The sequence below is a fragment of the Nelusetta ayraudi genome, unplaced genomic scaffold (genome assembly GCF_046127955.1).
Source record: "Nelusetta ayraudi isolate G7.1 ecotype Tasmania unplaced genomic scaffold, CSIRO-AGI_Nayr_v1 ptg000011l, whole genome shotgun sequence".
In the NCBI taxonomy this organism is placed as follows: Eukaryota; Metazoa; Chordata; class Actinopteri; order Tetraodontiformes; family Monacanthidae; genus Nelusetta; species Nelusetta ayraudi.
In genome coordinates this window covers 28,637,854-28,659,169 of record NW_027466061.1, presented here as the reverse complement: position 1 = coordinate 28,659,169, position 21,316 = coordinate 28,637,854, and the positions used below count along the sequence as shown (strand labels likewise).

Sequence of the window (21,316 nt, the reverse complement as noted above, 5' to 3'; positions counted from 1 at the left end):
TGATACAGATTAAAGTCTTTCCATTTTTTTGTTTAAGTCCTGGTAACTTGCATTCCTGGGAAACATCAAACTTATTCTTAAAACCTGTACCGGTGGAATGGCAAGTACAGCTTTGTAACAAAATTTTGATACAACTTAAATTTTATGAGATGAATAGTTCACAAAAACGGTGAACAACAACAAGAACCGGAGGGTCAACTCAGCTGCTGCCGCAAAAAGTAGAAAAATAATCATAGTAATTAACCACACAAACAAAAACAAAAACCAGTAAGATCACAAGAAATCTGCTCTCATTGGGGTAATAAACAAAATCCATTTATTCCAGATTTGGTAGAACTTGTCTTGCTGAATTCTCAATTGAATGGTCAATTTTTCCATCCTAAAAACCTCCAGGATGGTTCCAAACCAGTCATCTAGAGTAGGCAGTGTCTGGGTTAGCCACCTCCTAGTAATGGTCTTTTTACTTGCCATCAAAAGCAATTGCAATAGCTTAATCTCTTGCCTGTATTCCAAAAAAGTAACGTGACCTAGGTACAAGGCCTCATAATTGAGAGGTATTTGGGTGTTAAAGACTGTGCTTAGTGAAGATTGAATATCCTTCTAGAACCCTTTAAGTTTGGGGCAGTCCCAAAAGATATGGTAGTGGTTAGCTACCGTCGTTCCACACTGCCTCCAACATGACAAGTTAGTGCCTTTATATTTTTCCTGTTGTGGTGTCCTAAAATATCTGATGATGTTCTTCCAGCAATGTTCTCTCCAGGCCATGGAATTGGATGTTGACTATTGAAATGTCCATATGTTATCCCAAGTCTCCTCAGAGATCTTCATCCCAGTCTCCTTTTTACCATTTATCTTTTATGTAAAGAGTATTGTTCTTGGAGGCAGATTTTGGGGAAATTTACACAAGTACAGCAACATGCATTGCAATAAACAAGAAAGACAATGTATTAATTAAAAAGAAAAAAGAAAAAGAAATTAAACAATTTTTCAAGAAAGGAAAGAAAAATCCGCTACTTACATATATATTGACAGTTCTATTTTTGTTTTACAAATTATTTACATTACATTGAAATTGAATACGTGTTTTATTCATTTGTTTAATGAAATGTGATGATATGTTTTAATAACTGCATACATATTATTGATTTATAAATTCGTATTTGTAAAGCCATACTTATAAACATTTTCCCTGTCCTAATTGACGGGGTAAAGGATCATAACACATGAAACGTGTTCTACAGTCTACAATACGTTTAATCCCTCAACATGACCACAGTTGTCAATAAAGTTTTTTAATGTCCGTGGACGGAAGTGGCGGAAGTAAACAAACTACATCCACTCAAAGCCATGGATGCGTTATAAGAAGTCCTTAATTTCTTATGACGCATCCATAAACCATGCAAACGTTTTACGCCTGTTCTTTTAATCCGTACGATGTTCCTTTTTTTTCTTTTTTCTTTTTCTCCATTTCATAGGTTGTGCGATGACGTCACCGCGTTGGGCTGGTGACGTCGGGGAGCACTGTGTGGCAGCAAGCACCGGAGGAGGTTTGGAGCCCTGAAGGTTTGCCGGTGCTCTCTTCTTGTTTGGGATAACACGACAGGTGAGCGCCAAAGGAACGTAGCAGCTTTGATGGCGTGACGTGCGTGACAGCACTGAGCGCATTTTAGCCGCCAAGCGTTCCATTAGCTTTGCCAACTGCTACACGTTTAAGCTAGCTAGCCAGAGTAAACAATAACAGTAATAATATTATTATTGAAAATGATGATTTAAGCATCTGTTACGTTATGACAGAGCAGGAGGCTTGATTTGGCGTTTGGCTGTGTCGGAGCGGTGTTGGTTTTGAGCAAATTCAGTTGATCAGAGAATCTCCCTGAATGTAAACAACATTGAGACGGTTGCCTTTAACCACGGCGGTCACGAGGAGTGCAAAGATCCGAGATTTATTCTACTAGTAATCCGTGTCCATGTCAGTCCGTCTCCAAGAGAGTTTGTGTAGAAACACCCAGTTGTGGAAATCTTTGTGATGTCAGTAAGGGCACAGTACCTCTCCCAGGTTAGTGTCCGCACCAGCAGCCGCCAAGGAGACCATCTGTTTTTTCTGGCCCTACAAGCAAATGAAAAGGTCCAATCTTGGCTCAGTTTAGCTGGAGGCTGCAAACAGTGGGGTAAATATGCTGATCTCTGGAAACGTGATACGTTGCTTCTGGATTGTAAATGCAGGAATACTGCTTAGTTGCAGTCTTATCAGTCAGTGCTCTGGGGTCACAGTGCAGTAGGAACTCTTTCTCTCTCTTTTTAAGAAGTGAGTAAAAAAAAAAAAATGTCTTCTGTAGGTCATCCGGCATCATGAGTCAGCGGACAGAGAGACGGGGGATACACGTGGACCAGTCGGACTTGCTTTGCAAAAAGGGATGTGGCTACTATGGCAACGCGGCGTGGCAAGGCCTGTGCTCTAAGTGTTGGAGGGAGGAGTACCAGCGGGTACGGCAGAAACAGATCCAGGATGACTGGGCCCTGGCAGAAAAGTAAGAACCACCATCCCCTCACTTCAAACTTTTGTGCAGTTTTCATGCATACACACATTTGAAAGATTCATTAAATGTTACAATGCAGCAAGTTTTCCTGTGTACATGGAGACATGCATCAGCCTGATAATATGTGAATTTTAGGTTGCAGCGGGAAGAGGAAGCAGCGTATGCCAGCACTCATGGCACACAGACGCAGGCGCACTCCCAGCCTGCAGCGGTGCCACATCTACAGCCCAGCCACGCCTCCCTGGGGCCCTTCTCCAAGTTTGAGGAGAAAAAGACCAATGAGAAGATGCGGAAAGTGACCACGGTCAAGAAATTCTTCAGCCCGTCATCACGCACCCCACCGAAAAAAGGTGTGAGTACAGAGAGGCCATCTAAACCCTGTGTGTAAAGAATGGTTTCTGGTTTGATGTATATCTGATGAGAAGACACAGATGGATGTGCTTCCTGTTTTTGTCAGAGACCTCAGAGGGACGGACACCCAGTCCGTCCATCAGTCGCCACGCCAGCTTTGAAACAGACCAGGTGACCAAGGACTTTGTGGAATTCTTGAAGAACCTCCAGAAACCTGGCCGGGAGATCCACAAACACTGCAGAGCTTTCCTCATGAACATGTCAAGCAAGAAGGTCTGTGGGCCTGGACAGGAATCACTTGTTGATTGTTTGAAGAAAAGGAGATGAGTGTCCAACCTGTCGTCCTTTCAGGACCTGAGCGCAGAAGAGCTGTCCGAGTGCGTCCAGGATTTCTACCAGAACATGTCCGACCGCTTGATGAGTCACTTCAAAGGTTGGTCTCAGTCCTCGTCTGCAGTCCAGAACATCTCGGCATCGCTTCAGTTTCCATGAGTAGCTACACCCAGCTAGCCGTCACACACTAGTTTGGGCTGACTGGCGCATGTCCTCCTCCAGGCTCCTCGGAGTCCGTGGAGCCGGTGATGGACCAGGTGGAGAAGTACATCATGACTCGGCTTTACAAGAGCGTCTTCTGCCCGGAGACCACGGATGACGAGAAGAAGGACTTGGCCACGCAGAACAGGATCAGGTGTGACTCCGCGTCCCACAAACACACTACCGTCTGATTGGCTGCAGAGTTAAACCATTTCAGCATGTGTCTGTGTGTGTGTGTGTGTGTGTGTGTGGCAGGGCTCTGCACTGGGTGACCATCCAGATGTTGTGTGTGTCCATGGACGAAGAAATCCCAGAGGTTTCGGAGAACGTGGTCAAAGCAATAACAGGTTCAATACATTTTTTTTTTTATTGACTTTTTCTTTGCAGCATTAAAACACACAAGACTTGTGCTCATGCTGATCAGTTGTCCTCGTTCATCCTTTGGAAAAGTTTTTTTTATTTAGCGTCCAAAGTTTTCTGATCAGTATTATTTATTTCAGATTCCAAATGAGCGTTGATTTATTTCAATTATACTCATTTATTCATCTTTTGATCAGCTGTTTAAGCAATATAAGAAAATAAACAAAAGTTCTCACCACTTGTCAGAGCCCAGGAAGTCTCCACCAGCTGCTTCAATGTGAAATATCCTGTGAACACACTGACACAGATGAGATGCTGGTAGTTTACTTTGAAAATAATTCATTTCAGCTGTTGTTAAACAAAACAAAAACACGTTGTTGTCTCTCTCACAGACATCATCGAGATGGACTCCAAGCGGGTCCCGAGGGACAAGCTGGGCTGCATCACGCGCTGCAGCAAGCACATCTTCAGCGCCATTCGCATCACCAGGAACGAGCCGGCGTCGGCCGACGACTTCCTGCCGGCGCTCATTTACATCGTGCTCAAAGCCAACCCGCCGCGCCTGCAGTCCAACATCCAGTACATCACGCGCTTCTGCAACCCCAGCAGGCTGATGACTGGCGAGGACGGATACTACTTCACCAACCTGGTGCGTTGCTTTGTGGGCGGTGGTTGTCAGTCAGTCAGTCTTTAGTCTTGTCCGAGGGGCAGCACGTAAAACAAAAGATGCTTCTGCCCACACAGTGACTGTAGCTGCAGGCCATAATACCACACCGTCACATTGAACGCCTGCAGTTATCCATCCTTTTATCTTCAATACCTGCTTTCTCCTGCACTCAGGGTCAACGTAAACACCTCCCTGGCCACAAATATCCAGTGTTTTACATGTGCGGTGCAGTTTTGGGGCTTTTCAATAATGTTTTTTTTGCAGGAGTTGAAAAATAGCCACAAAAGTTTCTTTCGCCAAACCAAGTCCATCCATCCATCTTCAAGACCAGGGGTGGGCAAACCTTTTGACTGGTGGGCCACAATGGGTTCTAAAATGTGAAAGAGGGGCCGGAGCAGGAGCACATGGAAGGAGTGTTTTGGTGACCCACCTCATAGGAGGATAAAAATATATATCATTGTAGAAAACGTGCTTTAAAGTCCATTGAAAATGAACAAAATATCTCTTTGTTGAAGTGACTCAACAAAGAGTCACTTCAAACTAATCATATACAGTTCTTTTCTAGTACTAACAGTTACTGCTATTTAAAAGTAATTTGGAGTTGTGTTATTCTTCAGGATATCATCATCATTATCACTTTGGCAGGAAACGCGAGAACGCAGGAAAACTAAAATATTAATAATAAGGTTTATTAATGTAGTTTCAAGTTCGGCGGCCTGGATTAAAAAACTTAAAGGGCCCCTGGGCCGTAGTTTGCCCGTGCCTGTTATACTCACTTTCTCCTGTACTCAGGGTTGCGGGGGTCGACTAGAGCCTCTCCCAGCTGTCATAGGGTGAAGGCAGGGTGACACCCTGGCCAAGTTGTGCATTTATTTTAAATAGAATAATTTTTAAAAGAAAATCACTTCTTGGTCTTTATGCTCTTAACTGACCTTTATTTTCCACTGGCGCCCAGACCACCAGACCAGTGTTCATCATATTAGCATACAATCGTCATTTTATCTCTTCCTGAACACACGGCGACGACGACTCACTCTTTCAACTTCTCCTGCGGTGTGTTTTTCTTTTTTTCAGTGCTGCGCCGCAGCCTTCATCGAGAAGCTGGACGCCCAGTCTCTCAATCTCTCCCCGGAGGAGTTTGAGCGCTACATGTCAGGCCAGGCCTCGCCCAGGTTCAGCAGCTCGGAGGCCGACTGGCCTCAGGCCGGGCCGCCGCCGGGCACAGTCGCCGCCAACCCGGCGGTGGCTCAGCTCAACCACAACCTGGAGCTGCTGGCGGGCCTGAACAACCGGCAGGAGGCGCTGTTGGAGGCGGCTCAGAGGTTGCAGGCTGAGCTGCTCTCCTGGCCGCAGGGCGTCCAGCGCGAGGTGGACAACATCCTGGAGAAATACCCGCTGAACGTCCTGCCGCGCCGGGTGGCCGCCATCGACGGCAACAACGCAGACAGTGAGAACCTGCCGCCGCCTCTCACGCCCCAGGTGTTCGCTGGGTAATGGAGTCCTGGGTTTTCACGTGCAGCAAGGTGCTTTTAGAAGGCAGCTCATCGTTCTGGTGGTCAGTGAAAAGTCAGCGCACGCTCTCAAAGCTTAGTACTACAGCTATGTGTGAGTGAGCCTCCACACTAACACGCGAGACTGACGTTATAGAAAACGTCGGATCATAATGTTTACAAACAAAAGAACAAAATATGGAGCAGTTAGTATTATACAGCACAGTGGCTAATATTAACATTTCATCAGCTTTAGCTAGAAGCTAGCATTAACACAATTCTTTTAAAACTATGCCAGGTTAAAAAAGAAAAAAAAAGGTCAACACAGCTCATTGTGGCGTGACGGGATGGCACATTTCAAATCACTAAGTCTCTTACTTCAGGTCTGGTTTTATTTTCCACATTTTATTCATGTGAAAACGCTCATGTTTGGTACAAGCACATTTATTTATGAAAGACTGACCAAGCATTAAAAATCTGTGTGTGTGTGTGTGTGTGTGTGTGTGTGTGTGTGTGTGTGTGTGTGTGTGTGTGTGTGTGTGTGTGTGTGTGTGTGTGTGTGTGTGTGTGGGACATTTCCCCATTTTATATTCAGATTGTTCCAAACTCATATTGTCTTATTATTTTGAAAGGGAATCACCAGCTCCTTTTGTCTCGCTGTGGTGAGGTGTTTGTTTGGTGTCTGTTTGCGCGTACGATCCATCTTCAAGATGTTCAGAAAGAAATGGAGCCACTTCTTAGTAAGATGAAATCTCTTATCTCATGTCAGCACCAAACTGACAACGTTTCAACTGTTTTTATATTTTTTAACAAATGATGAATAGATGGATTATATATCATAACTTAAACATCTCAATACTGAACTGATAAAAGGATTTGTTTTGTCTTGTACCATGTCAGTGCTTGCTGCTGAATCAAAGTTGATGATGACACTGTTGAGTATTGTAAACCGTGAATCTCTTGAGTGTAAACCAACTCGACCATTGCTCCATTAAAACAGTCTTAGTCCAACCTGGTTTGCTGATGGTGTCTGATTAACTCTGTAATTGTCCACCTCCTAAATTATCAGCCAGTAAAAACAATTTTAAATACAAGTTTAGTGGAAATTTAAAGCAAACATCTCTGGCAACAGGGTGTCTGACCTTTAAAACCCAGTGTGTAAGATTTAGTGACATTTAAGGTAATAAAGCATTTTTGCAATTATCTCATATACACCTACCAACTGTGATAAAGTTTAAAATCCGCAAACTCTTTAGAACTCGATGTCTGGTTTGCACATGAGAATGTTATGTTTCAATTGAACCACAGATCATAATGTGCAATGCACTCTGCTTATCAAATGGGTTAAAGTCCGAGGCAAACATATGCATTAATAGCAGCATCACATTTGTAGTGACCTTTTTGGAGGATGGGTTTGTTGAAACTTGTTAAACTAAAGAAGCTAAAACGCTAAACTTACAGAAAAGCTGATGAAGGTCTTGGTGAGACTTTCTCCCTCCACAAAACAACTGACCAGCGCGGCCGCCTTCCTCTAATCCTCAACCCTGAAACTGGCAAAAATGATTATTGATTAACACCACTGTATTTTTATAAGCACAATTACAAATTAACGTAGAGATACTGAATGAAATCATGCAAACATTTTCCAGGTTCTCTCCTGGAAAGTCAGAATCTACTGAGACCTAGTGAGAAAATTTAATTGAAGTCAACGTTACAATTTTTTAAAAATCTAATTAATACAGACATTCAAACATATGAGAGCAATAAATTAGTAAACGAATTTAAAGAACTTTCAATAAAAACAAGATGAATTGATATATTTATTAATTTAACCATTTTTAGCAATAATATTTGCCTGTGTTTCACTCCTACACGTCACTTATTTTTGACTACTTAGGTTTGTGATATATAACTTAAGTTTGTACTTTACTTGAAAACAATCAGTGAAACATGATATTCCAACAAAACTAACATAGCAAAGAAATAAATCACGTATATGAAATAATATGCAATTTACTCTTTATTATTTTCGATACCGTTCAGTGACATGTGAGGGATTTCCGGAGACTAAAATACCAACGCTCTCCACCAGAGGCCTCCAGTGTGCAAAAGTGACGAGTTGCAGTTTTAAAGGGCCGTTGTCTGAAGTCACTCAGCTGCCAACAGCAAGTCATGGCTTCTTGAGGAGCCGTAGACGCGTAGCTCTACCGCAAAACAATACTTGAGTTGGGGAAGAATTTCTCATTGGTTTGCACTAGTTTGCATCCACAGAGATGCCTTGTGATGTTTCCATTATAGAGTATGTACACGATACCATAAATTAACTGCAGGTAATGGTTATACATGCGAGTATAGTGCTGGAAAAAGAAGAAAACAGATAATGAAAGCTTTGTACATACAGTAAGGCAGAGATTATATACAGAACTAACCTAAAGGTGTTTAGTATCAAACATCTCTCAAATATTCACACGGCAACAAAACGAGGAATCCAAAACATTTCGTAGTATATATATATATATATGTATATATATATACAAAAATATTTATCCAAATGCTCCTAGGAATATCTTAATAGAAAAAATAATAGGAATCTGATCAGGAGGACATCACATGATATATGAAACATGCACTTTGCTGCAGAGGGTTTTTCAGTTTTGGTGGCGGGCCACGTGTCTGGACGTTCGGCTGTAGTTTTCGGCGATGGTCGGGTTTGTGTGAATCTCTGAGAAAAAGCTTGCTTGTGCGGCGATCCGTGGTCTCCTGTCCTCGCTGGTCCTCACTCCAGCCAGCCTGTGCTCTTCCACCACCACCACCACAACAAACGGCCGTTGCGGCAGGACCTCCAGTGCGCGCTGATCTCGTACGGGCGGCGGCGCTCTCACACTTTGGACTCGCTCTCCATGTTGGCGACGTCTCCGTTCCTCTCCGTCTGCAGGCTCTTCCCCCGCCCCTGGTCCACCTCCGTCTTGGTCTCCTGGCCCTCCTGCTCCGACTCGGGCAGTCCCTGCTGGCTCAGCTTGCTGGCCAGAGACCAGGTGAGCGGCAGGCGGCTGCGACTGGTCATGTCGGCCAGCTCTTTGGCACTGCAGGGGGGGGTGTTGGTCTCGTAGATGTCATGGAAGCTGTTGTAGTCCACCTCGTAGAAGCCGTCCTCCAGCGTCAGCACCGGCGTGAAGCGGTAGCCCCACTTGATCTCACTGCTGACGTAGGAGCTCCTCGCCTGGCAGGTCATGCCTGGAGCCACGACACAAGTAGGACATTCATTTTTAATTTGGCCGCAATTATTTAGCAGATCCACATGTCGTGCAGCCATGTGACTGGTTTTTAAAGGTCCTGCATTATCCAGAACATCAATTTATGAATGTTTTCTCACACAGTCTCTATTTCAGTCAACTCCCCAGAAATGAGAATGTCTCCAGCAGCTGTTTGGAAACACGTTTCTCCACCGTTTTGCAATTAAAAAAATTCAACTTTAAAAAAGAAGAAGACTGTGTGCAATTTCGTAAAGGAAAGCAAGAATTTCAACAACATTTTTTTTCTTTTTTACCATAAACCACACTTTGGGAATTTTAAACACCTCCCTGGCCACAAATATCCAGTGTTTTAAATGTGCTGTGCAGTTTTCAATTATTTTTTTGAAAGGTTCTGCAAAAAAGCCACAAAGTTTCTACTATTAAAAAAAGTCCATCTATCCATCCATCCATCCATCCACGGTTGCGGGGGGGTCTGCTGGAGTCCATTACAGCCGCCATGGGGCGAAGGCAGGGTGACACCCTGGACAAGTTGTCCGTTCAGCACAGGGCCACATAGAGACAAACAACCATTCACACTCACACACACCTACAATGAAACAGTCAATTTAGAATTCTCAGTTCACCTCACGTGCATGTTTTTGGACAGTGGGAGGAAGCCGGAGAACCCTGCGAGAACCCACGCAGACACAGGGAGAACATGCAAACTCCACACAGAAAAAAAGACCTCGGCCCAGGATTAAACCAACAACCTTCAAGTTGTGAGGCAACAGAGCTAACCACTGCATCACTATGTCGCCCTCCAAACCAAGACTTTGTTTTTTTATTTTGTTATTCATTTCTTTCTTTCTTTTATTATATTAGATTTTTTTTCCTCCTCTTATTGAGCCAACAACTAGTGTGGGATTGAGGGTGTTGCAGTCTCTCACTCACCTGTGGCTTCCACCATCCCCTCCAGGATCACCACGATCTCCAGCTCCTCCTTGGCCAGGTGGGCCGGCGAGACCTCCCAGAAGGGGCTGTGCTGGTTTATCTCGTGGCAGATGATGAGCGGCGACACGAGGAAGAGCCGGTCGTCGCCCGTGTTGTAGCCCACGTTTATGTCTGTCTGGTTGAGCGGGATGAACTCCCCCTCCTTGGTCTGCTTGGACTTGATGAGCTTGGCCCTGATGGAAGCCTCCACGATGTGCGAATTCCGCAGGTCTCCCACCCGGAACATCAGGCACAGCCGCCCGTCTCGCATGGAGATGACGGCGTTGGTGGAAAACACTAGAGTCTCGGCGCGTTTCTTGGGCTGCGAGATCTTAACGAACATGCAGCCCACCATGAAGGCGTTGACGATAGATCCCAACACGGACTGAATTAAAAGCAGAAGGATCCCCTCGGGGCATTTGTCCGTGATGACTCTGTAGCCGTAGCCGATGGTGGTCTCCGTCTCGATGGAGAAGAGAAACGCCGACACGAAGCTGTTGAGGTTGTTGACGCAGGGAGTCCAGTGGTTGTCGGTTATGTGGTCCAGGTCGCCGCGCAGGTACGCGATAAGCCACCACATGAAGCCAAAGAAAAGCCACGTCACGGTGTACACCAGCACAAAGATGAAGAGGTTGAACCGCCACTTGAGGTCGACCAGCGTGGTGAAGATGTCCGTCAGGTAGCGGTACGTCTCCCTCACGTTGCCATGATGGACGTTGCACTTCCCGTCCTTCTGGACGTAGCGCTGGATCTTCTTGGTTCGGCCCCTTTCCACAAGCTTCTTGGGCAGGTCATCACGGGCCTGCTTGGGCAGCTTGGGCTGTCTGATGATGGCTGGGCTCTCCACATCCTGCTCCATGGGGCTTCCGGGTAGATTCAAGCCTACATAGAAGAACAAGGGGCTAATCAATCAATCAATCAATCAATCAATCAATCAATCAATCAATCACTGCAACAACCCTGAATTGATAACATAATAGTTCTGGTAATATAAGGTCTATTTGGTTGATTTTTTTGGCTATCGCATGCCTCCAAGTCTGCCAAACTCGTACCAATACAAACATATAATATTCTACATGTCAAGTCTTAGAGGGATATTTCCCCCAAAATTGAGGCGGTTGAACGATTATGACCATTATGGATGTCTGAGAAGGTCCTCCGTCGTCCAGGTCATTGTAGTACTTGTGGATTAACATGAGGCAGCTGTGCTTGACTGGTTCTGGTATCTTGAAAATGTTTCACCTCTCATCCAAAAGGTTTCTCCAGTTCTTCATTTCCTTCTCGGATCTGAAGAAAGCCTTTCGGATGAGAGGCAAAACATCTTCAAGTCAACAAAACCAGTCCAGTCACTTTTACTTAGTCTTCTTGATGGACGGACGGTTTCCTCAATGGAAAACCGTCCGACTGGTGAATACTTAGTGTCCAAATGGAAGAAAAATTAAGAAACATCTGTATAATACTTGTACTTACCAATCATTAGTTTCAACCCAAGTATCAGCCCAACAATATATGTGCCAGAGCAATTACAACAGCAACCCCGCGTGAAAGTGGACAGATCAAATTGAGTGGATTTACAATCGAGCCATGCATGTGGATGATACCCTGGACAACCGACTCCCATTGTCTCCTGCAGCAGCAGCAGCAGCAGCAGCAACGCCGCCACATGTGTAAAGAACACGTATGCAGATTTGCCGGTGTTGCTGAGGAGAGTCCGCCTGGAGTGATGCTGCGGTGGTTTTGGTGGGTGTTTGGGAGCTCCTCAGCGCCCACTGGGACTCATGCTGTACCTGACCACCTCTGAAGTGAGAAAACAATCCACTGCGGATAGCAACACTTTTGGAAACACTCTCCGATTTCGTTCACACTTTCCAAAGTCACTTTCCGCCTGCATCCTGAGACCGTTCACTCCTTCCCTCATCTTGGCCAAACAAACCCTCGAGCAAAAGGACGACGGTGCGCCGCGGCCGAATGGAGCGTGCGCGGACAGCCGAGGGAACTGCGCCACGGCCAGCAGCGCGTCTTACCGCTGGAACAAATGGCCGCGTTGACGCCGATCTGCTCTTCATCCACGGGGGAATATTGTGAGATGGAGCAGCGCTGGTTTCCGTGGCAACGCACAGCTCGGCTTGGCAAGTGTGAAGCTCAGCGTATAGCAGCAGGAAGGCAGCGGACAAGGCCACACTCGCCGCGTTAAATAACATGTGCCTGTTACATCTGTTCAGCTGACCTGGGAAGGAACAATCTGATGGGTGTTTATTCCATGCAGGTGTCATTCATGGAGAAGCTGCCAGATTCTTCATCACTCTTAAAAAAAAAAAAAAAAGATTGTGTCAGTGAGCAGAAACATAACCATAAAGGCCTCATCAGCCAGTAGGGCACACATTAGTTCCTACAGTAACTCCAACAATCCTGCATTTCTTTATCTACTCCTGCTAATCAGGTTTAGCTGGATTTAAAAAGAGCGACTCAAAGTATTTCAAATACGAGGAGGTTTCGCTCACTTTGCTTGATAAATGAGGATTGTGGTGACACTGCAGCTGCGCTGACCTCGCGGAAGCCACTGACGGAGCTGAGCGGAATAACTGGCAGTCAACACGCAGGGTGGTCGACTCAACTCCCCAGGTAGTGAGGAGCTCCTGCTCGTCAAAAACCAGCAGTTGCCTCCGTCTTCCTGCCTCTACTTGTGTTTGTTGCCTCCGTCGCCGCTGCATTCGTCGTGATGAGTCGAGTGATTGTCAGTTGGTCTCAATCCAGATGTGGCCAAAAATTGAGCAGAGGCCGCATCGGGACACGACGGGCTATTTATAGTCGTGCAGACAGATGAGCACTGCCGGCGACCATATCTCAGACATCATTATTTAAGGTTTAAGTGTTTCTCTGTCCACCACAAATAGGGTGAGAGACGTCATCCCTGACTAAAAGTTGAACAGACGTTTTAAGAAACAACTATTAGTGTCACGTTGTGTAGATATGCTGCATCATCCACAGGTCTAAAAATAAGCAAAGTGACATATTTGCATTTTTAAAAATAGATGTCAAAATGTAAAACTGCGGTTCACAATTTGTTGCTAGTAACGGCTTTTGCAGAACTAGAACTGTTATCACGAATCAGAGTTTAAACCCTCGCCTTCTTCATTTTGAGGTCTGAAAGTCTAGAACCTTGGCAGTGAGCTATTTAAAGATCTCCTCGGCGTCTCTGAGCTTTAGAGGAAACATGACGTCCTCCATGATGCCAAGCAGCAGCAGCAGCAGCAGCAGCAGATGGACCAGTGATATTTCGGGACCAAAAACATTCTCCTACAGGCATAGAGAATCTCGGGAATTCAGAGGTTTTGTTTTTTTTTCCAAACCAAAAGTTTCAACTGCTTGAAGCTGTAAGCCGGGGAAGTCTGCGTAACATCTTTAATATAAATTATAATTTTAACCTGAAGATGTTTTAAATAAAGTTACAACAAAGCAGGCAAATTTATAGCTGCCAGAGACCAGGAAAAAAAAGAGAACAATAATGAAAACATGGTGTTTTACGGCACTTTCTCCCCCTTCCAAACACGTGGATGGTCCAACAAATCATCTGCTTTATCAGGAGGCTGTAAACAGAGGGCAAAATATAATGCTTTCTGGGGCAATGCACCGTCTTATGGGTAATTATTAACCCTGAAACGCCGCTCCGATGAAGCTCAGGACGCAAAATCATATGGAGGCTTTCGAGTATTTCGATCGACCTCTGGTGGCTATTAATAGGTACTGACGGCTCCTAAGAGAACATTTTTGATTGACAGGACATCAGATCACAAGTTGACGTCTGTTGACGACTTTTTTTAGTCCCTTCTTTGAAGCAGTTAAAATAGTTAATTTAGAGACTGAACGGTGTGGTAGTGTCAGTTTGACACATTTTAAAGAGAAGGTACCTCTCCGCTGGTGATATAATACTAGTTGCTGTGAGCTGGGCGGCCTGGTCGAACCTTCACACTGACCCAGGAGCAGCTCTGCTGGGTGCTGAATCATTGTGTCAGCATCACTGCCTGCACAAAGGTCATTCTTGTGTGTGTGTGTGTGTGTGTGTGTGTGTGTGTGTGTGTGTGTGTGTGTGTGTGTGTGTGTGTGTGTGTGTGTGTGTGTCTACAGTAATATAAATATATTTAATCTCCTGAGGCATGTTAGCGACAGAGAGCTAAAATGTATAATTTATTAAGAGTTATTAAAAAATATTCATTAGAATTGTTGACAAAGATTTCTGACCCCACCACCCTCCCCTACCCACTTTAAGATTACATAATTAATCCACTGGAGTAACCAGTGTGAATAAATAAAGGTGAAACAACACTTTCATTTACTCGGTCCCAGTGTCGTGGTTAGCATCAAGTCGTCTTTGCTTCACCTTTGTGTGCAGGCAGGCTGTCAGATCACCACCAGTAATCCCCAGAGATCCTCATCCAAACCCAATCAACCGTTCACTTGGTGCATGTGTCACGATGAGCCCACAGAGTAGCTGTACGACAAACGTGGCAAACTGACCCCTTCACATGATGATCTGCTTCCCCCTCACCGAGCCCGCACACACTAAACCTGCTTTAGCCTCTCCGCTTGATTAGCTCCACAGATTATTAGCATTTGGTCGCTGGACATCAGCGAGGCTTTGGAGCAGTGACACCGGTTTTTCCACCCCCCCACCCCCCGAGGAGACAGAGGCTGGCATCATCTTTATTACTATTAACATGGTTGTTATTAGGCTGATGTTGAGGCTGGCATCGGAAGGAAGATGGTGATGAGGAGGATGATGATGAAGAGGTGATGGCTGGAGGTTGATCCGGATCACAATAAGAGCGCCGATCATCATCCTCATCCTCATCATCACAACAAAAGCCGTCGGTTCGGGCTCTATTGCGGCTCGCCAAGCAGCCGTGTTGCGTTGTGTTGTGGTGTGAGGCCTGCGGGCTCCCACAGCCCGGATCATCATCATCTTCTCAGCCTCAATCATCGCGGTCCAAGCGCAGAATTTAGGGAGGGGGAGGGAGAGAGGGCATATCCGCGTACCGAATCTGCGCGTTTTGTTTGTTTGGTTTTTTTTTGTTTTTAAAAAAAAAAAAAAAAAAAATGCAGTCGGTGGATCAATTCTGCTAATTAGCGGCGTCTTCTTCACCCCGAAACTGTTATGTAACTCTCCACCCCCACCGTCCCCGTATTGCAAACGATGAGCATCGGAGGGGAGCATCGGCGGCAACATCCGGCGGAGACTCACCTTGTGAAGCAGATCGTGTCGCCGGCTCATTCTAAGCCGTTTGGATGCCATGTAGGAGGAGGAGATGGAGGAGGAGGAGGAAGAGGAGGAAAAGGATGACCGCTGCCGCCGCTGCTGCTGCTGCTGCTCGGGTCTCACCGCGGACTGAAGGATGGCTCTTACATCCGCCTTCCCTCTTCCATCCTTCTCTGCTGGGGGAAGGAGGGGGCAGAAAAGTGGAGAGGAGGCTCGGCCGTCAGCCTCCACCCTCAGCCAGGAGAGGTAGAGCTGGAGGAGGAGGAGGAGAAAGAGGCGGAGAAAGTGGAGTGAAACCACTGAGCACTCATCTGAGAACAAGAGCTGATCTAATATTTATATTCTGGCCACTGTTCTCTGTGCCTAGAGGTGTTCTCCAACAACGGAGTTTAACGCCATATGGTTTTTCTGCCTTAATTTCATGATTTTAAAAAACAATTTTCAGATTTCCGTGATTTACCTGGAACAAGTAAGCACCCTTACCACTGAGACAGCTCCCCCAGCTGGCCGCTGAACTTGGCTGTTTGCCCGCAACTTCCACTGACTGCAGGTTCCCTTTCTTGTCTTCTTCCTTTCCTTGATTTTAGGTGACCTTTGAAATTTCAAACGTACTTCCTTATCCCCAAATGGTGAAAGGCAGGCAATCAAAGGTAAACCCAGGGCCCAGTACCAGGCCGGCTGGGCTGCCTTGTCCATGACACAGCTGTCAATTCCCTGGTTATGAATTGTAAAAACGATCAAACTCAATCATTTATCATTTCAAGATAGAAAAACCACACAGTGCTGCTTATAGTGCTGGTTCAGGGGTAACTGTGCAATTACTTCCTAATGTGCTTAATAGTGGAGAAACAATCAACACAAGTGGCAAGACTCAAAAGTGGTCAAAAGTAGCACTGCTTTTAGTAGTTTTTTCGTGTCCTTGATGTTTTCTAGATCAAGCAAAAGACATTATATAAGAACAAGAAAAAAAATAATACAAAACTTGAGGACAAACACATCAAATGTATGTTTTTCCCCCAGAAGCAATTCTTTGAAGGACATTTGTAATAATTGAGAGTTCAATTTTGTTGTGCAGAAAGCAACACGTTGAAAAGGATGTAACAGCTGCTGTTTTTAATGTTCACCATCGATAATAAAAATTACATCTTTTCACTATATATATATATATATATATACACACACAGCTGCAGCTTCCTGGAAGCTTGCTGAAATAAATAACAATAGAAAACTATACACACATAACTGTGCAGGTTAAGATAGATGGTATGGTGTGACGTTCTGGCAAATAACGACAAACACAAAAAAAGCTTGTTGGTTTTCTGGGTGAAGATAAACCGATTACATCAACAAAAATAAATCCCCACTAGTTGTCTGCCAAATACTTTCACTTGAGGTAAAAATGTATAATTTACAATCACAAGGTGCTCAGACTCAAGTACATAAGGAAACAATAAAATCAAAGTTGGTGCTACGGCTTCTTGATGTGACGTTTAAAAATGTTTTACAGAAAATCACAATAAATAATCATATCTAATAAATAAAAGACTTTCTTAAGGTGACATCTGGAGATCGTAACAGATTCTGCTACTTTTAATTCTGTGATTATTTAAAGTACAACATAGAAAACTAAACGGACAGCGCCCGACGTTTCTGCAGGTTAGAAAACACATTCCACACAAGGTTGCATAATCAAAATATACTCTGTTTATCCAAAGAGGTGCACACCGCTCACCATTGAAGTGCACGCAGACACTGAAACAGCAGACTTCACTTCACTTCACCGACTCACATATTCACCGTTTGGAATCTAAGCTGCATCTGGGAATGTTGGCAGCAAACACAGGCATCGTGAAAACACAGAGGAACCAGTTAAACTAAATAACAGTTGGGGGGTTTAGGGAAGAAGCTGCAGAACCGAGAAAGTGGGTTTTGATTTACCTCCAGTCTCATGAATAGTTTTTTTTTTTTCTTTCATTTTTGCATATTATTACGCGCGTTGGGTGGGACACACATTAATATCCGGCTTGTTACATGAGGTTATGAGTCTCTGCGGAAGACGGTAACTTGTCCAAGAAAACTTTTATGCTCCGAGCTGCGGAGTTTGCCGATTTGTTAAGATTAAAACCTACAGGATAAACGGTGGTCTTGAGCCTAACATGACACAGCTCTTCCAGTTTGGGGTCTACAGCCACAGAAGCTACATGATCTGATCTTCATTCATTTCAGGCGACACCATGCAGGCTATGCACACAATTACATTTTCTGGCTAACCAAATAACTGTCATACGACTGCGGTGATGATGATGACTGCATTTTTAGTTGTGGAAAAAAAAAAGTGTGCAATTTGACGGCTGATTGGTAACCAGGAAGTGAAGGATACATCACATATCCTCCAGAGCAGCTGTCCTTTTATCCCTGTCTAGTGTTAGTTTCTGATTAATGGATTCATTAAAAAGGGGGATTGGCAAACCACCCCCCCCCCCGCATCCCTGCTGATCTACAGACAGTCAACATGCCGCCTTGATTTGCGCGCCAGCTATGAGTGACTGAGCTCAGATCAGTTTGCGACAGGGTCACGCTGCTTGCGCCTCCACTCAACGAAAAGCCGTCGCGCCCGCTCGCTTAGCCTCAGGGGAGATCGGAGCAAAGAAAGTCAGCACCCGGGTGAGTCGGTGATGTCACAGACCGTACCATTTACTTCCGAGACTTCTGCGTCACCATTAGAGGGGAGAACTGCAAAGAAAGAATTTGAAAGTTAGTTGGAGTTTCGTTTAGTAAATGTCAACGCAGAGCGCGAGTTAAAGGGTCGCGTTTCAGGACTTCGGCACAAAATATTGGCAAAACTTCAACGCAAAAAAAACCCAATGTTGGCCGAGCGACGGGACAGGCACGGAGCGTCCAGCCGTCCACGCTGCGGCTTCACCACCACGTGATCTTGAACTCGTAGATGGGCCTCTTGCAGTAGTAGTGGTTGATGAGGTGCTTGTCGCAGACGCCGATGCACTGCTGCTCGGCGGTGATGCCGCGCTCCGCCAGGTCGCTGACGATGCAGTGCAGCAGGTCGTAGACGTCGGCCACCGCCTCCCACGGCCCGAAGGACACGTCCACCTCGCAGTGGTGCTCGAACAGCTTGGCCTCGCTGTCGGAGCGCTCGAAGCGCAGCGAGTTGAAGAGCGGCCGCTCGTACGGCGTGATGGGCATCTCCTCCTTGTACACGCAGATCTTCAGCTTGGCGAAGCGCGCCTTCTTCTGCATGGCTCTCAGTTTGGCAATTTCCATGATGCGCTCCAGATTTTCTGAAAGTGAAATCATACGTGCCAAACAAAACATTAGGCAAAACAAAATGTGACATTACACAGTGCTGTGGAGCCTTTGTCTGAGTGGTGAAAATGACATTTTTAGTGCTGGCTAAAGGGAGGTTACCTTTGTAGTAAGGCAGCAGGTCGAGAAACGCCTGGCGGACCTTCTCCCCAGTCAGCGGCTGAATGTCCTCCAGGCTGTCCAGCAGCGGCCCAATGGAGTAATACTGAGCCTCTCGGTAAACCGCTCGCACTCGGTCCCGGTGAGGAAGCTCGCCTTCACGCAAGAAGTTCAGGATGTCCCTTTATTGGTGGAGACAACGGTGAGTCAACAGCACAGACTCACTGTGACTCATCTACAACGTTCTCACGTCCAGCTTTGTTTTTCGTGAACGAATTTACCACAAATTAATTGTGTTGTGAGACTTCATACAATAGGATCTGGTTGGCCGGTGGCTCTCTGTGGAAATTGAATATAAATGTTTGTTGATCTGAGATGAAGTTTATACCACTGGTACAACCCACACATCTCATTACTTTGAATTAACCAGTTAGCTTATTATGATGGTCCACACCTCCACGTGGTGCCCCCTCCCCTCCAACTCCACACAGTGTATAATACCCGGTGGTGTCAGGAATGTGAGTAAGAAGACAGTGTTTCGCTCGAGCAGGAAGCGTAACGTTAAAATTCTGTCCATTTGTTGCAGAAACAATGGTTGCCTTTACAGTGTTAAATAAATACTTTTCTCTGGTATCTGCTACGGCTGGCAGGCTGCAGGTCAGATGCTGCCGGTGCAGCAGCGCTCACCCAAAATAGGCTCCATCCCGATCGATGAAGTAGCGTCCGTCGGCATCACGGGGGATGTAGTGACGCCCACTGAACATGGCGGCCAACATGGTGTCTTCAAACCGCCGCAGCGTGGACAGGCGTGTGGTGAAGTATGCGCCCCCAACGTTCAGAGAAATCACCTCTGGGAACTGTGAGTAAGCAAATTAAAATGAACACACAGCAACAACACTAATAGCAATTACAGCCGTGTGAGGTAGGCTGATTTATGCTTGGCGTGTTTACTTGATGATCATTAGTTTCCAGTTACTAAAAGTAAAGATATTTTAAGTATGCAATGTCAAATAATATATTAGGGACATATTATCGGGGAATATGGAAAAGATGGAAGCGTCCATAACTCTGGAATGTCCTAAAATCTGACTCTATGTGATATAATATCCCAACGCATCACTCTCAGTCTGAGTCATGTATCCAGTTTTAAAAAATGGATCTCTTGAAAACCATCATACACCTTGGTGTAGGTGGTACTGCAGTCTACTGTTGTGGAGTCAAGCAGTTTGGACCGCTGAGGGATGTTTTGGTCTCGCTGGCTCACTTCAACTTGCCAAACATTTATGAGATGTCCTGTGGTATGATCCACCCTTCAGGACCTTCACTGTACATTAATTTGATCCACTTAATGGAACGTGCCCACCTGCAGTACAGAGGCTCATCTTTTAACCTTGTTTGCTTGAAGTCTACTGAACTAATTGACCTTAATTTGATGTCTGGCAGGATGCCTTCTGAGACCACCTTGTTTTTGTCTGGGTCATCAGTTTCAGCTGGAAGCTAAAACTCTAGCTTAAAACGTGTTGATGCTGAAATATACAATTTTGTGAAATGTCTTATTTCTATTTTAGAAGTAAACATTCAAATTCATCCCACCTAATCTAACATAAAAAAATAAAAAAAAATCAATCAATAAAAAAAAATAGATAAACTATTTAATTATGTAATTGGTCAAAGTTGATTTGACAAATTATAGAAAGGAAAGGTGTAAATAAATGCATAATCTAGCAACAAACCACTGTATTTTAACTTTATTAAAGTGACAACAAACCAGCCTATGTGAATTGACTTTACTGACAGGCCAAGTAAGAGGATTATAGTGCTGTGGCTTCATGTCTACCACGTGTCCAAGCTGTGGTCACATGACAGTCAGGCCCACTTGATTAAACCACCCCATGACAACTGTTTACAACCACCGCGATTGTGATATTGAAAAATAAATAGATAGATGTGGGTCATATTCAATGTGTGTCCCTCGGTAAAGTGCGACTGCGGTGCTTGTGCTTCCCTGGTAACGCGACACTTTAGCCGCGATAAGCGCGACCATGTAAGCGTCACCTTTGACCGTGTGCTGGTCTAAACCCCCCTGACAGCAGCTGAAGGTGTGTGGGCAGGCGGCCTACCTCCTGCTCCTGGCCACTCGGCGCCGAGCAGAGAGGCTTCCCAGGGGCCGGTCTCGGCGCCGGGGCGGCCGGCTTCCGTAGCTCGTCCTCGGCGCAGTCCGAGCCGCCCGCGGCGTCGCCCGATTTCTCGTCCCCCGCCGCCGAGAACACCACCATCACTTTGGGCAGGGGCAGCGTCCGCCTCTCCTGGATGAACCTACGGACCCGGGTCGTGGCCGCGGGCAGCGGGCTGAACGACAGAGCCTGGCGCTCCCTGCTACTGCTGCCGCCGCCGCTGCCGCCGCCGCCGCCGTCCGAGCCGTTGGAGCCGCTCGAGCCATTCTGCTGCATGCGCGCGGCGGGCCAAGTGTCGCCACGAGC

General features: G+C 45.7%; 3 protein-coding genes across 5 annotated transcripts; 1 reads left to right on the top strand and 2 right to left on the bottom strand.

The window, feature by feature from the left end:
• Positions 1–1,324: 1,324 nt before the first annotated feature.
• On the top strand, positions 1,325–6,950 carry rabgef1 (RAB guanine nucleotide exchange factor (GEF) 1). Its single transcript, XM_076022459.1, has 9 exons — positions 1,325–1,603; positions 2,337–2,528; positions 2,673–2,887; positions 2,995–3,161; positions 3,240–3,321; positions 3,444–3,576; positions 3,678–3,769; positions 4,175–4,431; positions 5,524–6,950. Exons 2-9 carry the CDS (start codon positions 2,350–2,352, stop codon positions 5,941–5,943), a joined length of 1,545 nt encoding a protein of 514 aa, XP_075878574.1. The 5' UTR covers positions 1,325–1,603; positions 2,337–2,349; the 3' UTR covers positions 5,944–6,950.
• Positions 6,951–7,568: 618 nt separating this feature from the next.
• Positions 7,569–15,747, bottom strand: kcnj6 (potassium inwardly rectifying channel subfamily J member 6). Of its 3 annotated transcripts, none has more exons than XM_076022460.1 (4): positions 15,402–15,747; positions 12,390–12,466; positions 10,124–11,044; positions 7,569–9,173 (listed from the first exon to the last, which is right to left on the bottom strand). In XM_076022460.1, the coding sequence occupies exons 2-4, from the start codon at positions 12,433–12,435 to the stop codon at positions 8,818–8,820; spliced, it is 1,323 nt and encodes a 440-aa protein (XP_075878575.1). In that variant the 5' UTR covers positions 12,436–12,466; positions 15,402–15,747; the 3' UTR covers positions 7,569–8,817. The 3 variants fall into 3 exon arrangements, with proteins under 3 accessions (XP_075878575.1, XP_075878576.1, XP_075878577.1); XM_076022461.1 differs by lacking the exon at positions 15,402–15,747 and adding an exon at positions 12,710–13,142; XM_076022462.1 differs by lacking the exon at positions 12,390–12,466 and having other exon boundaries at positions 15,402–15,746.
• A 760-nt stretch (positions 15,748–16,507) lies between these two features.
• kctd7 (potassium channel tetramerization domain containing 7) lies at positions 16,508–21,286 on the bottom strand. Its single transcript, XM_076022463.1, has 4 exons — positions 20,957–21,286; positions 19,524–19,693; positions 18,840–19,018; positions 16,508–18,712 (listed from the first exon to the last, which is right to left on the bottom strand). Exons 1-4 carry the CDS (start codon positions 21,284–21,286, stop codon positions 18,336–18,338), a joined length of 1,056 nt encoding a protein of 351 aa, XP_075878578.1. The 3' UTR covers positions 16,508–18,335.
• Positions 21,287–21,316: the final 30 nt, after the last annotated feature.